The sequence below is a fragment of the Triturus cristatus genome, chromosome 4_1 (genome assembly GCF_964204655.1).
Source record: "Triturus cristatus chromosome 4_1, aTriCri1.1, whole genome shotgun sequence".
Lineage (NCBI taxonomy): Eukaryota > Metazoa > Chordata > Amphibia > Caudata > Salamandridae > Triturus > Triturus cristatus.
Window position 1 is genome coordinate 386,363,386 of NC_140585.1, and position 16,448 is coordinate 386,379,833.

Here is a 16,448-nt window from a genome sequence, read left to right on the forward strand (position 1 = left end):
TTACAGAGGGAAAATATATACCAGGCCACCCTCCACTCAATCTGTAATACAACAACAAAGACCTGGTAACAAAAAGGCACTACTTTAAACAATATAATTACATGGGATTCCTAGTAGGGTAATGTATAAATCTATTACTCCTACATTAGTAGTTCTTATCATGAACTATCATTAGGTCCCCAGTGCCATGCAACTTAATATTTATTAATTCCCAAAAAGTGAAAAAAACCCTGCCATGTATTAAAGTCACTCAACCAGCATCTATAGGTGACTAAACTGCAATAATTATAAAGAAAAAGTGAGGAAAAAATGAGAAAATATCTCACGTGTGCAACACCAAAGGAGCTGCTGGCAGGTACTCACCAGTTTGTTTACGATTTTATCATCGATATCATTCTCATGGAAAAAAAAAAAAGAAACTGTGTATCCCATTCAAGAACGTGTGAAAATATAAAAATGGAAAAAGCAAACTCCAAAACCAAAAAAAGAGACCAGTAAATTCTTAAATAAAATTAGGTCTGACTCACGTATATAATTCCAACTTCTTTATTTCAGTATGAGAGTCATCCCAAGGTTAAAAAAACACAGTCATGTCATGTAACCACATTCAGGAATGGCCTACATGTGTCATTGCCTTTTCAAAATGGCGGCAAATTCATCAGGGCATCAAGGGTCTGCGTTCACTTTCCCTGGACTTTTTCTATTTAAGAAAGAGTGTCTAATGAGAGCCACGGGCCCGCATACCAGCTCTCAATTAGTTAAGGGAGTCTGTGCTTGTTGCAACTTTCTTCCCCGTTGTAAGCACGTCCGTTACTCACACCTTTAACGTAAGGGTTCTTAGTCAACACGGTCACTCATTCCGCGATCCAGAACAGAACAACAGGACATGGTTCTTGTAGGGAACAAAGCGCTATTGCACACTGCTCAAAACAATGCTTTTGACTCCCTTAGCTGCATTTAATTTCGTTATTATCAGGCTCTAATCAGAACATATATGAATCCTATATCTGTCAAATGACATAAATCAATTATATCCTGGGACACGAGGCTTTGACTTATTTAGCGCGGTTATTGCTTAGTTTTCTTTGAAATTTGCGGATGTTGTGCGAACAATTAAACGAAAATGTAATTAAACTAACTTAACCAATTTCAAAATCTCTGAGATGTAGACATATATAAAATACTTTGTCACAACACTTTACATTGCTGGAGGCAAACTAGCTAACACATGGAAGCTGCGGGTAATGTTTTAACAAACTCCAACAATCTAGAAGTAAATAAGCGGTGTATGAAATAATGACATATTTTGTCTCCGATTCCATAACTCAGCGGCTGCCGCAGACCGTCGAGCACCGGCTGCCTTCAGTCGATGATTCATTCTTCAGAGAGATCCACGTGCCTTTTGTTATCTTTCAGGGGCAGCAATACTTCGAACTGTAATATGACATTTAGGCTGCAAATGGTTTTATGATGAACTAATTACATGACAGATAGCGATACTGCCGTTCAGAGACACATGTCAATGGGACTTTAACAGCTCTGAGAATGTATGCTGTGACAGGCGAGGTGAGCCTTACCCTGGCAGACGAGGTGAGCCTTACCCAGATTGTAGAGTCGTTGTAGCTCCTTGATAGTTTGAACACTGGCTGACCTTCTAAACAGGCCTTCTGTTCTGAGCCCTGTGGATAGAAAAAGAAGCCACGCTCAACGAGGGGACTGACGACACAAGGCACAGCTGTGATCAGAGAGCAGCAGGGCACCGGTATACACCCAGGTGAGGCACATGCAGCCCTTCATTATTTCCGGATCGATAATCTGATTGCCAATAAATAGGCTAATGCACTCAGACACATTATTTAACGTAGAATAGAGATAATTATTGACATAGACAGTCATTAGAATTAAAAAGGAATCGTATTTAAATGTTTGGAGCAGCCTTTTTACCATGTGAACCATGAACAATGATTTAAAGGCACTGTCATTGTGTAAACGATTGCACTTTTATGAATCAATTATTTTTATTGATTACGCAGTAAAGTTTTAACACAGCGTCTTGCCTACAACCCAGGGGCCGGCAGCGATACTGAGGCAGTTAACCATAAAAAATACACAAGAAACCCTAATAACAAACCCCCACGCACCCCCAATCCTTCATAAGGTGTAGTTAAGTGGTCAGTGATGGAAGTCCGTCGTGTCAAAAGTCAGTAGTCATTAGGACCGGTGGCTCAGGACATTTTAAGTGGAGACAGCAGTTGAAAGGGGGACAGGTGGAGGCAGCAGTCGACGTAATTTCAGGTAGGTTGGACATCTCAGTTCGTTGAATTCAGTAGAAAACAAGCATTGAAAATTTAATAGGTCTCGCCTTTGATTAAGTAAAACCCATTTGCTTTGCTAATGGTATTGTATAGCAAAGCAAATGACTTTAACTTAATGAAAAGCGAGACCTAATGTTCGCCATGTCAGTCAGTCAGTGTCAGTCATGTCAGTTTCAGTCAGCCAGTTTCAGTCAGTCAGTGTCAGTCAGTCAGTGAGTGTCAGTCAGTCAGTGTTAGTCAGTGTCAGTCAGTCAGTGTCAGACAGTCAGTGTCAGTCAGTGTCAGTCAGTCAGTGTCAGTCAGTGTCAATCAGTCAGTCAGTATCAGTCAGTGTCAGTCAGTCAGTGTCAATGTCAGTCAGTGTCAATGTCAGTCAGTGTCAGTCAGTCATTGTCAGTCAGTAAGTGTCAGTCAGTGTCAGCCAGTCAGTGTCAGTAAGTGTCAGTCAGTCAGTGGCAGTCAGTCACAGTAAGTTTCAGTCAGTTAGTGTCAGTAAGTTTCAGTCAGTCAGTGCCAGTCAGTCAGTGTCAGTAAGTTTCAGTCAGTGTCAGTCAGTCAGTGTGTGAGTCAGTCAGAGTCAGTCAGTCAGTGTCAGTCAGTCAGTATCAGTCAGTGTCAATGTCAGTAAGTCTCAGTCAGTCAAGGTCAGTCAATCAGTGTCAGTCCGTCTCTCAGTGTCAGTCAGTCAGTGAGTCAGTATCAGTCAGTCAGTGTCAATCAGTCAGTGTCAGTCAGTCATTGTCAGTCATTGTCGGTGGCTCAGGACATTTTAAGTGGAGACAGCAGTTGAAAGGGGGACAGGTGGAGGCAGCAGTCGATGTAATTTCAGGTAGGTTGGACATCTCAGTTCGTTGAATTCAGTAGAAAACAAACATTGAAAATGCAATAGGTTTCGCCTTTGATTAAGTAAAAGCCATTTGCTTTGCTAATGGTATTGTATAGCAAAGCAAATGACTTTAACTTAATGAAAGGCGAGACCTAATGTTAGCCAGTGTCAGTCAGTCAGTGTCAGTTTCAGTCAGCCAGTTTCAGTCAGTCAGTGAGTGTCAGTCAGTCAGTGTTTGACTGACTGACACTGACTGACTGACAATGACTGACTGACACGGACTGACTGACTCTGACTGACTGACACTGTCAGTCTGTGTCAGTCAGTCATTGTCAGTCAGTCCGTGTCAGTCAGTCGTTGTCAGCCAGTCAGAGTCAGTCAGTCAGAGCCAGTCAGTGTCAGTCTGTCAGTCAGTGTCAGTGAGTCAGAGTCAGTGTCAGTGAGTCAGTGTCAGTGAGTCAGAGTCAGTGAGTCAGTATCAGTCAGTGTCAATCAGTCAGTGTCAGTCAGTCATTGTCAGTCATTGTCAGTCAGTTAGTGTCAGTCAGTCAGTGTCAGTTAGTGTCAGTCAGTGTGTGTCAGTCAGTCAGTGTCAGTCAGTCAGTGTCAGTCAGTCAGTGTAAGTCATTGTCAGTCAGTCATTGTCAGTCAGTCAGTCAGTCAGTCATTGTCAGCCATTGTCAGTCAGTCATAGTCAGTCAGTCAGTCAGTGTCAGTCAGTGTCAGTCAGTCAGTGTCAGTCAGTCAGTTTCAGTCAGAGTCAGTCAGTCTGTGTCAGTCAGTCATTGTCAGTCAGTCAGTGTCAGTCAGTCATTTTCAGCCAGTCAGTCAGAGTCAGTCAGTCAGTGAGTCAGTGTCAGTCAGTGACAGTCTGTCAGTCAGTGTCAGTCTGTCAGTCAGTCAGTGTCAGTCAGTCAGTGTCAGTCAGTTTCAGTCAGAGTCATGCAGACAGTCAGTGTCAGTCAGTCATTGTCAGTCAGTCATTGTCAGTCAGTCAGTAAGTCATTGTCAGTCAGTCAGTGTAAGTTAGCCAGTCAGAGTCAGTGTCAGTCAGTGTCAGTCAGTGAGTCAGTATCAGTCAGTATCAGTCAGTGTCAGTCAGTGTCAGTCAGTGAGTCAGTATCAGTCAGTGTCAGTCAGTGTCAGTCAGTGTCAGTCAGTGTCAGTCAGAGTCAGTCAGTCATTGTCAGTCAGTGTCAGTTAGCCAGTAAGAGTCAGTTTCAGTCTGTGTCAGTCAGTGAGTCAGTATCAGTCAGTGTCTGTCAGTGTCAATCAGTCAGTGTCAGTGAGTGAGTGTCAGTCAGTCAATGTTAGTTAGTGTCAGTCTGTCAATGTTAGTCAGTGTCAGTCAGTGAGTGTCAGTCAGCCAGTCAGTGTCAGTCAGTCATTGTCAGTCAATGTTAGTCAGTGTCAGTCAGTCAATGTTAGTCAGTTTCAGTCAGTCAGTGTCTGCTGACCTGGTTCTCTGGCTCTAGAGCAGCACTGCTGACCTGGTTCTCAGGCTCTAGAGCAGCTCTGCTGACCTGGTTCTCTGGCTCTAAAGCAGCTCTGCTGACCTGGTTCTCTCCCTCTAAAGCAGCTCTGCTGACCTGGTTTCTCGGACTCTACAGCAGCTCTGCTGACCTGGTTCTCTGGCTCTAAAGCAGCTCTGCTGACCTGGTTCTCTCCCTCTAAAGCGGCTCTGCTGACCTGGATCTCTGGCTATACAGCAGCTCTGCTGACCTGGTCCTCTGGCTCTAGAGCAGCTCTGCTGACCTGGTTCTCCCTCTAAAGCAGCTCTGCTGACCTGGTTTCTCTGACTCTAGAGCAGCTCTGCTGACCTGGTTCTTAGGCTCTAGAGCAGCTCGGCTGACCTGGTTCTTAGGCACTAGAGCAGCTCTGCGGACCTGGTTCTCTCCCTCTAAAGCAGCTCTGCCGACCTGGTTTCTCTGGCTCTAAATCAGCTCTGTTGACCTGGTTTCTCTGGCTCTACAGCAGCTCTGCTGACCTGGTTCTCTGGCTCTAAAGCAGCTCTGCTGACCTGGTTCTCTGGCTCTAGAGCAGCTCTGCTGACCTGGTTCTCTGGCTCTAGAGCAGCTGTGCTGACCTGGTTCTTAGGCTCTAGAGCAGCTCTGCTGACCTGGTTCTCGCCCTCTAAAGCAGGTCTGCTGACCTGGCTCTAGAGCAGCTCTGCTGACCTGGTTCTTATGCTCTAGAGCAGCTCTGCTGACCTAGTTCTCTGGCTCTAAAGCAGCTCTGCTGACCTGGTTCTCTCCCTCTAAAGCAGCTCTGCTGACCTGGTTCTCTGGCTCTAAAGCAGCTCTGCTGACCTGGTTCTCTGGCTCTAGAGCAGCTCTGCTGACTTGGTTCTCCCTCTAAAGCAGCTCTGCTGACCTGGTTTCTCTGACTCTAGAGCAGCTCTGCTGACCTTGTTCTCTGGCTCCACAGCAGCTCGGCTGACCAAGTCCTCTGGCTTTAGAGCAGCTCTGCTAACCTGGTTCTCTCCCTCTAAAGAAGCTCTGCTGACCTGGATCTCTGGCTATACAGCAGCTCTGCTGACCTGGTCCTCTGGCTCTAGAGCTGCTCTGCTGACCTGGTTCTCTCCCTCTAAAGCAGCTCTGCCGACCTGGTTTCTCTGGCTCTAAATCAGCTCTGCTGACCTGGTTCTCTGGCTCTAAAGCAGCTCTGCTGACCTGGTTCTCTGGCTCTAAAGCAGCTCTGCTGACCTGGTTTCTCTGGCTCTACAGCAGCTCTGCTGACCTGGTTCTCTGGCTCTAAAGCAGCTCTGCTGACCTGGTTCTCTGGCTCTAGAGCAGCTCTGCTGACCTGGTTCTTAGGTTCTATAGCAGCTCTGCTGACCTGGTTCTCGCCCTCTAAAGCAGGTCTGCTGACCTGGCTCTAGAGCAGCTCTGCTGACCTGGTTCTCTGGCTCTAGAGCAGCTCTGCTGACCTGGTTCTTATGCTCTAGAGCAGCTCTGCTGACCTAGTTCTCTGACTCTAAAGCAGCTCTGCTGACCTGGTTCTCTCCCTCTAAAGTATCTCTGCTGACCTGGTTTCTCTGCCTCTAGAGCAGCTGTTCTGACCTGGTTCTCCCTCTAAAGCAGCTCTGCTGACCTGGTTTCTCTGACTCTAGAGCAGCTCTGCTGACCTTGTTTTCTGGCTCCACAGCAGCTCGGCTGACCAAGTCCTCTGGCTTTAGAGCAGCTCTGCTAACCTGGTTCTCTCCCTATACAGCAGCTCTGCTGACCTGGTCCTCTGGCTCTAGAGCAGCTCTGCTGACCTGGTTCTCCCTCTAAAGCAGCTCTGCTGACCTGATTTCTCTGACTCTAGAGCAGCTCTGCTGACCTGGTTCTTAGTCTCTAGAGCAGCTCTGCTGACCTGGTTCTCTGGCTCTAGAGCAGCTCTGCTGACCTGGTTCTCTCCCTCTAAAGCAGCTCTGCTGACCTAGTTTCTCTGGCTCTACAGCAGCTCTGCTGACCTGGTTCTCTGTCTCTTAAGCAGCTCTGCTGACCTGGTTCTCTAGCGGCTCTAAAGCAGATCTGCTGACCTGGTTCTCTGGCTTTAGAGCAGCTGTACTGACCTGGTTCTTAGGCTCTAGAGCAGCTCTGCTGACCTGGTTCTCTGGCTCTAGAGCAGTGCCACTGACCTGGTTCTCAGGCTCTAGAGCAGCTCTGCTGACCTGGTTCTCTGGCTCTAAAGCAGCTCTGCTGACCTGGTTCTCTCCCTCTAAAGCAGCCCTGCTGACCTGGTTTCTCTGACTCTACAGCAGCTCTGATGACCTGGTTCTCTGCCTCTAGAGCAGCTCTGCTGACCTGGTTCTCTGCCTCTAGAGCAGCTCTGCTGACCTGGTTCTCTGGATCTAGAGCAGCTGTGCTGACCTGGTTCTTAGGCTCTAGAGCAGCTCTGCTGACCTGGTTCTCTCCCTCTAAAGCAGCTCTGCTGACCTGGTTTCTCTGGCTCTACAGCAGCTCTGCTGACCTGGTTCTCTGGCTCTAAAGCAGCTCTGCTGACCTGGTTCTCTGGCTCTAAAGCAGCTCTACTGACCTGGTTCTCTGGCTCTAGAGCAGCTCTGCTGACCTGGTTCTCTGGCTCTAGAGCAGCTCTGCTGACCTGGTTCTTATGCTCTAGAGCAGCTCTGCTGACCTGGTTCTCAGGCTCTAAAGCAACTCTGCTGACCTGGTTCTCTCCCTCTAAAGCAGCTCTGCTGACCTGGTTTCTCTGCCTCTAGAGCAGCTCTTCTGACCTGGTTCTTAGGCTCTAGAGCAGCTCTGCTGACCTGGTTCTCTAGCTCCACAGCAGCTCAGCTGACCAAGTCCTCTGGCTTTAGAGCAGCGCTGCTGACCTGGTTCTCTCCCTCTAAAGCAGCTCTGCTGACCTGGTCCTCTGGCTCTACAGCAGCTCTGCTGACCTGGTCCTCTGGCTCTAGAGCAGCTCTGCTGAACTGCTTCTTAGGCTCTTGATCAGCTCTGCTGACCTGGTTCTCTCCCTCTAAAGCAGCTCTGCTGACCTGGTTTCTCTGGCTCTACAGCAGCTCTGCTGACCTGTTTCTCTGGCTCTAGAGCAGCTCTGCTGACCTGGTTCTTAAGCTCTAGAGCAGCTCTGCTGACCTGGTTATTAGGCTCTAGAGCAGCTCTGTTGACCTGGTTCTCTGGCTCTAGAGCAGCTCTGCTGACCTGGTTCTCTCTCTCTAAAGCAGCTCTGCTGACCTAGTTTCTCTGGCTCTACAGCAGCTTTGCTGACCTGGTTCTCCGTCTCTAAAGCAGCTCTGCTGACCTGGTTCTCTGGCTCTAAAGCAGCTCTGCTGACCTGATTCTCTGGCTTTAGAGCAGCTGTACTGACCTGGTTCTTAGGCTCTAGAGCAGCTCTGCTGACCTGGTTTCTTTGGCTCTAGAGCAGCTCTGCTGACCTGGTTTCTCTGGCTCTAGAGCAGCTCTGCTGACCTGTTTCTTAGGCTCTAGAGCAGCTCTACTGACCTGGTACTCTGGCTCTAAAGCAGCTCTGCTGACCTGGTTCTCTCCCTCTAGAGCAGCTCTGCTGACCTGGTTTCTCTGGCTCTACAGCAGCTCGGCTGACCTGGTTCTCTGGCTCTAGAGCAGCTCTGCTGACCTGGTTCTTAGGCTCTAGAGCATCTCTGCTGACCTTGTTCTCTGGCTTTAAAGCAGCTCTGCTGACCTGGTTCTATGGCTCTAAAGCATATCTGCTGACCTGGTTCTCTCCCTCTAAAGCAGCTCTGCTGACCTGGTTTCTCTGGCTCTACAGCAGCTCTGCTGACCTGGTTCTCTGCCTCTTGATGCACAGCGAGTGTGTGTACATCAGGGGGTCTCTTCTCCTCCAATCGTTAAATACAGCACTGAGCTGCTGCCGAACAGAGGGTCATGATAATGTACACAAAGGCCGAGTACCTTCCAGGCGCCTCTGTTCCCGCAGCCCTGCTTCCCGCGGCCCTGCTTCCGTGTGCACAGCACAAGGGCACAAGCGCGGAGTCACAACAGACGCACATGTGGGGTGCACAAAAGGCACTTGTGTTCATTCTGTGGTGTGTCTGCATCACCTCTAAGAGGTGAGTATCCCACTGGGGCTCATTGCATCCTTGCCGTGCAAGATCTAAGATGACGCTGCACTCCCTGTGTAACAAGAGCCCACGTTTCTTCCAAGGCCTGGCTAACTACCCCGAAGACCACTGGGTTCATGTCCGCAAACCAGAACATGTATTACAAATATACATTGTATCCTTAACTAGGACCATTCAAACATACCTCTGTAGTCCAACCCCGCCTCACTAGAAATATACTCGTCAGCTCATCATAATGCACAAATGAATGCATGAATAGATTTCTTTATAAACCTAAACACCAGAGAAATAAGGTGCGTTGATGATGCAGCAGAATTCCACATTTTGCGAGGGTGGGGGGCTGAAGCAGGAGAGGCTGTCAGCGGCCATTACAAGCGTGTGGACGGCACTGCAAATGAGAAAAAAATAGTGCTTCGAGTCCTTTAAAGGAAAGAGTGTAAATCCGCCCGCAAACGATCCAATCCCGGTGGGCGTGCCTAAAAGGAGACAGGGTCGCAACAAGGAATGATTGCCACGCCTTCAGTGCAATCATTGCACTGCCTTTGGCATAATTCGTGACGCCAAACGACACGCACGAATGAAAGCTGAAGGCAGAGCTGGGACGAGGCTTCAGGAATCCTATTGATTCCAAGAAGTCTCGTATGACGAGAGCAGCGCATGCGCTGCTGACTTCAGGCCGAGACCTAAAAAAGGCGTATATAAAGGGGGCCCACTCTAGTCATCTAGTCCTTGGTAGACTGTTAAGAGCAACTTCTCCATGCCTAGAATGAACCAGAGTTTGTGTAGCCAAGTTGTGTATTTAGAGCTCTTGTCAGATACCCACAGAGCAAGGATCACCTGGCGTGCTGCACCTAAGGCCAATGCCATATGCTTCCCTCGACGCGAGTGGAGTGGAAACATCAGTGGATTAGGCATCCCAAGGATTAAATATGCAAGAAATCGAGGGATCAAAGTCTCTTGTCCAGGACCTGGTCCCAGAAGCGAGCGAGTTTGGGGAAGTGCCATAGAAGGTGGAGTAGCGAACCGATCCCCCCACAACCCCTCCAGCATTCCTTAGAGTTCAAAGAGCCAATTTGTGCAGGGGTTCGATACCGATCGGACACGATTTTGTATGCTGTTACTGTACTGAACATGTTGTGCGCAGTATGACAGGCCTTATGGAAAATGTCAGCCTATTCCTCATAGGTGAGTGTTCTGCTGATTTTCTCTTCCCTGCTCCTGTGTCCTGCAGAGCGAGTGGTAGACTCCCCTCGGATAAGGATGGCATAAAGCTCAGTGTTGAATCTTCTGTCATTTTTCTCAAGTATCAACCATTTCTCGAAGGGCGTCAAGGGTCTCTCTACATGGTGCCAGACAGAAGACTGCATCACCCGGTGGTGAACCTGAAGATATTTAAGGCAATCGGCCTCCTCCAAGCCGTAATAAATATTTAGTTTGTCAAAGGAAACTATTCCTTGAGGGTCAAACATGCAGCCAATCTATTTACAGCCGCCATCGTGCCAAAGTTGATACTGATCAGGCTGGAGCCCTGGAGTAAAATCTGGATTATTTAGGATAGGAGTCATTGGGAAAGGGAAGGATGTTAACACCGCTCTTGTTGCCACAGCATCCCATACTCAAAAGACAGAGCTTGTGACCGGTGAAGAATAAATCCCCAAGCCCTATGCTTTTGAGGAAGACAGGGTTCCTTCCAGATGTTGGAACCCGCCACTGCCTGGTTCATAAAGCACCAGTGCTTCTCGGTGAGTGGCCTGCTACATTCTACTAAGAAAATTACCTGTGAGGCTTGGTAGCACCGAAGCAAAGGAGGCAATGCGAGGCCACCCTTGTGTGTCGGACGGTATATCAGATGTTTGTGGAGGTGAGGCTTCTTTCCCCCCCAAACAAACCTATTAATATCAACTTGCATCGATTGAAGTGCATGTTTAGGCGGGGTCAGCAGTAGGGCTTGAAACAGGTAAAGATTGCATGATAAGGTGGTAATTTTAACGGCCGCATCTCTGCCCAGCCATGAGATTCCCAGGCGTTCCCAGCCGTGTAGATCTGACCGGATTTGCTTGGCCAGCTTGTTGTAATTAATTGAAATTGTCTAGGGTGTGGAATTCACTAGTTTGATCCCGAGGTAGGGGATAGAGTCAGAGGCCCACTCTAATGGAAATTAGTCACACAGGAGATGTTCAGTCGAAGGCGAGACAGAAAGATTGAAGATTTGCGATTTTTGCATGTTGTCCTTGAACCCAGAGATGGCTGCATAAGTCTGAAGGTTCGTGACCAGGGCAGGGAAAGATACCTATGGGTTAGAGATGGCAAGGATCACGTTGTCAGCGTAAAGGTTGATGAGTTGCTGTTCCCCCCCACAATGGATACCTGTGATATCGGGATCTGCTAGCAGGTGAGGGGCTCCATATACAGGGCAAAAAGGAGAGGAGAAAGAGGGCAGCCCTGTTGGATGCCGCACAGAAAGGAAAAGACTGGCATGAGAGTCCATTGACACCCACAGCTGCCCTGAAGGCAGCTGTAGATGCTGTTAATCCATCGTAGGAACCTGTCCCCAAAGCCGAAAAGTTCCACGGTCCAATGGATACTATCAAACGCCTTCACCGAGTAGATTCAGACGAGAAAGACTTTTTTTGTTTACTCGATACTTTATCAAGTAGATTATATAAGCATTAGGGGCTAGATGTACGACGACTGATGTTTGCAACTCGCAAATTGCATTGAATTGCGAGTCGCAATATGCTAGTCGCAAACATCAATGTACAACAGTGTCAGAGACATTGTTTGAGATTCCCAATGGGGTCACAAATTGCATATCACGCATATTAATGAAACTGTCACAATTTGCGACCCCATTGGGAATGGCTGGCACTCCCAGGGAGGGTGGCCTGCTGGGGTCAGCAGACCACCATGTCTGGGACTGCTTTGTCAATAAAGAAAAAAAGAACTAAAACGTTTTTGTTACATTTCTTAAGGGCGAGTAGTGGTCCCTGGGACCACTGTCTGCTCTTAAAAAAGGCTTGCGCACCCACTCACAAAGGGGAAGGGGTTCCCTGGTGACCCCTTCCCGATTGAGAATGATTTATCACCCTATTAAGAGGGTGGTAAACTGCAAGTGTTCTGCGACCTGCAAAACATTCTTACATAGGGTTCAGAGTCGCTATTAGGAAGGGACTCCCTTGAAACACCCCTTCCTAATAGCAAGTCTCTAACCCTATTATGTGAGGTGCTATTACATTAACGCTATGGTCTGCCATGCGGATGCTCTTTTCAGGGAGATACAGGGAGAGCCCATAGTAGCGGGGTATACCCCCTCAGCCGGAAGGCCCAGAACCCGGCAAGCTTTTGTCGCGGCTGGTGGAGCTGACCCTCCCAGAGGAAGATCAGTCTGAAGAGGTGTCCCCAGCTATAGAACACCTCCTTGAACCATAAGAAATCAGAAACTGGCCTGAATTACCTGCTACGTTGGAGGGTGATTAGAGAGACATCCTGGAAGAGGCCTATGGTGTGCCCTCAGAAGCTGATGGGTTTTTTCATTCTGGCGGCTCTCAAGATGTCCTCTTTTATCTGAAAGACATGAGTATGTCCGATGACTTGGATGCTGTGCCCCCGGGCTGGCCTTTGGACCTGGCCCTTTTTGCAGGTTTATCCTCAAGCATTTTTGCCTTTTGCCTCCTATTTTTTCTGATCTATTTTTGTTGGTTTTAGGACTCTGGGCACTTTATCACTGCTGATCAGTGCTAAAGTGCATATGCTTTCTGTGTAAATTGTGATTCTGATTGGTTATCCATGATTGCCATATTTGATATACTGATAAATTAAAGTGTACTGTGTGTGCCCAGGGCCCATAGATCAAATGATACTGGTGGGCCTGCAGCACTGGTTGTCCCACCCACATAAGTAGCTCTGTAAACTTGTCTCAGACCTGCAACTGCAGTATACTAGTCGACCATGGGGGCCAGAGACCTGCCCTGCCGGGGGCCCCAGCACTCAGCAGAAAGTGCTGAAAGTTGGAGCACTTTGAGCAGTAAAGCGGATCACCACCCTGCGCCTTATTATGCAGCGCGCCGTTGGATGCCTCCGATAGAAAGATAGAGACAGCTCTGCACTGGAGGAAACACCTCAGGATCTACACGTGGGTGATTCAGCTGAGGGGGCAGTTAGCGAGTTCAAACACCAATAGCCCAGGAGAGCTGAGCAGCTCTCAGTAGGTGTGGGCACTACGTGGAACAGGCTCTGCACTGAGGTAGGCCCCGAGGAGTGGGCGCCCAGTCCAGAGAGGGAGCCGGCCATCAAGGGGCTAAGAGATGAAGGATTACCCGGCTATCTGTGAGTGCAGCATCGGCCTCCTTGGGCAGGCGGGTTGGTGCAGAATGCGCAGGACACCTGGTCGATCCCTTGCTGGGCTGAGTCTGGTCCGGCCCACGTTGGTATGAAGCCCGCTGTTTTGAGCCACTTGTGGAAACCTGCGGGCGGCAGTTAGCCCCTCTGTGTCTCTGTGCGATCGGACAACCCAGACGGAGAACTCTCATCAGTTCTGGCGGAGGTGCCGGAAAAGCAAGGCCAAAGGTCGAGGTCGTCTGGGACGATTATCCCAGAGGGGCGGCCTGACAGGCATCCTGTGATCACGATCGAATAATTTTTTTTTGAGATAGCCCACATGGTTGAAACTCCTCCGTAATCCACTGGTCCAGACATTCTCCTTCCATTCTTTTGGGGAGACCCGATAGGCGGACATTGTTCCTGCAGCAGCATCCCTGGGAATCATCCTCCTGAGCCTCTAGGGTGGCCATCCATCTATGCGTACACCTGCCACCTCTGGAGAGGTCTCCTGTGCCCGTTGCTCCACTTGTGTGACCCTCTCTTTGACTTTCCGGAGATCAGCGCGCACCAGGCCCAAGTCCACATCTCCCCCATCCACTTTAGCTTCCAGATAGGTCTGCATGTCCTGGATTGCTTTCATTATGTACTGTAGGGTCAAGTCATAGGGCTGTACACCTGGATCCCGCTCACCCTGAGGCACCAGCACCTTAGTGTACTTGTCCATGTTGGTCTGTGTGGTCGTCTGCAGGGGGTGGGGGCCTTATCTAACATGGTCCAATAGTTCAAATAAATGGTTTTGAGCTATTGATATATAATTCAAGAACATCCATTAATTTAACCTAGCAATGAAATGAAATTAAATTAAATTAAAAGGCATTTGTATAGCACTCGCATACTCTGAGGAGTGTCCCAGTGCTGAAAGTTGGAAAGCCTGCCATCAACAAAAAAGTGGGTCAACCTAGCCTGGCTGATAAGGGGTGAAACCCCTGAAACTGGTCCTAGGATGCTTGTTTTCCAGTCCAGTGAGAACCTGGCCTGGCAGTTCGGGCTGGACTGTTCACATAGAGAACAGGGTCAAGACTTATTTGCATATGGCTGGGTTTAAACTGGAAGGGCATGGGGAGCCAAAAAACTATGGATTTAGGCCACATCTCTGTACTGGGGGTGAATGTTCGACACTATTCAACATTCTGTCCACCAATTGTTCTTTTGCATTTGTCACCCCGAGTGGGACGGGTATGCCCGGACATGGGTCCAGTGCTCTCCATACCACTAGAGTCAAACTAGCCTGGCTGATGAGGGGTGAAACCCCAAAAACGGTCCTAGGATACTTGTTTTCCAGTCTGGGGAAAACCTGGCCTGGCAGTTCAGGCTGGATGGTTCCCCTGGGCAACAGGGTCAAGACTGATTGGCATATGGCTGGGTTTAAATTGGCATGGGGAGCAAAAAGTCTTTGGAAGTCACGAGATAGGTGACTCCTCCTTTGGATGATAGTGTGCATGGGCATCGGCTCCATCTTCAAATTGTTTTTCGCCAGCAGGGAAATGATGGAGTTTTGTGAGAAACAGAAAAGATGCCCATGTATGCTGTATCTCAGGGGTCTCCAACCTTTTGTGTAGTGAGAGCTACTTCTGGTCAGTGAAAATCGTCGTGAGCTACTAAATCCCAAGCAACTCGCGCATTTTTCCGAGAGACCTCCCCCGCCCATTTTCATTGACGTTAAGCCTATTTCTTCAGAGCCCATACTGTGGTTTGAACACAATAACACTGAAAGAAAAGACTTTGCATGTGTGCTGTTGGTAAACCGCTAGTTTACTTTACGACCTTTCAATTAATAGCTTCAAAATCAGGACCTATCAATAGCTGTCACTGAAATAATCATTGTAATGCAGCTCAATTAACAAACAAACAGGAACAGAATTCTTACCTTCACTGTGGAACTGCATGATGTCCTCTAATGCTGTGTAATCTGGTAGCCGGGCGGGGGCAGTTGCGAAGAAGTCATTATAGTAGTGAAGTAGTCGCAGTGTGTGGCAGTCAGCCTGTGCAAAGCTTTGCTGAATCACAATTGATGGAGTCTTCTACTGTAGCTTTGACAAGATCGCTGTGTTTTTCAATTGCCAGATAAGCTGAACTTCAGCTCTGTTTGGATTGGAAAGTAACTATTTTGTCCTCCACTCTTATTGCTCCCTTTACTTTGTAGGAGTGCCAGTAACCCAGGACTGCTGTACAAATTGCTTTGTTCTTATTCAACTATAAAGAACTTTGAAAGATGCTGAAGATTATTCTCTTTGCTCTTTTTTTATCTTGATATCAATACACCAGGCCTCCAGTAAACACTGTTTTTTTCTTATCTTGTGCAGCAAATACATGTTACATTTAGAAAGGTGCTGAAGATTCTTCTCTCCAACTACTTTTTTCTTGGTGTCTGAAACCCATGCCTGAACTAAACATTGCTTTGTTCTTATCTTGTTCAACTACTAACTGTTACTAACAAAAGGAATTTTGAAAGATGCTGAAGATTCTTCTCTATAGCTATCTTTTTTCCTTGATCTCAATAAACCAGGCCTCCAGCAAACACTGCTTTGCTCTTGTGCAGCAAATAAAAAGTTGGAAAGGTGCTGAAGATTCTTCTCTCCAGCAACTTTTTCTTGTGTTTGTAAATCAGGCCTGCAGTGCAAGTTGCTTTGTTTTTGTTCAATTATTACAAAATAAAAAACTGGTGGCTGAAGATTCTTCTCTGCAGCAACTTTAATCTTGGTGTTCGTAATGACACAGATACCTAGGTTTGGGATTTCACCAGGAACTGTCATTGAACAAGTATTGATTGCAAATGCATTCAAATTATTTCAGTGAGAGACTTGACACTGCATGGTGTCCACTAATGCCTTGTAATCTGGGGTGTAGCTTGAGAGGGCAACTCTTATGGAGTCATTTAAATGTTCGTCAGTTAGACGTGTGCGAAACTTAGATTTTATGAAGTTCATATCCGAAAATGCTGATTCACAAAGATAGGTAGAGCCAAATAGGGAAAAAAGTTTCAATGCAGCTGTGTGGATGTTCTTAAACTTTTCAGCATCCACAAGACTCCAGAAATTAATGTCAGATTTCCTTGATTTCAATTCCATGTCATTTTGAAGTGTGACAATCTCCATTTCCATTGTGGCAGAGTCAAGGTTCAAAAGCGCACTAATTTTCTCTGAAATGTCACTAACATCCACGTCCATGAAGGGGTTTGAAGTGAACATCACACAGGGCTCCAGTTGGTCGAAATCACTAAATCTGTCACTGAACTCTTGATTAAGCCTCATGAGGAGGCTACTGTATTTTTCTATGTCCAGGACCTCAGCCTCAGCTTTGTTGTCTGAAAGGATTTGGAGCACAGAGGGAAAGTGCTGCATCTTTCTTTTCTGCACATGCTGTATCAAAAGGTTAA

The 16,448-nt window shown here is 47.7% G+C and overlaps 1 protein-coding gene across 2 annotated transcripts in view; it reads right to left on the reverse strand.

Annotated features, from left to right (window-relative positions):
* ARHGAP8 (Rho GTPase activating protein 8) overlaps nt 1-16,448 on the reverse strand; it is a 968,737-nt gene that overhangs the window by 105,092 nt on the left and 847,197 nt on the right. For both annotated transcript variants that reach the window (XM_085652441.1, XM_085652442.1), the window contains exon 10: nt 1,602-1,679. In XM_085652441.1, coding sequence (XP_085508567.1) covers nt 1,602-1,679 — 78 coding nt within the window. The remainder of the gene's footprint in view (nt 1-1,601; nt 1,680-16,448) is intronic.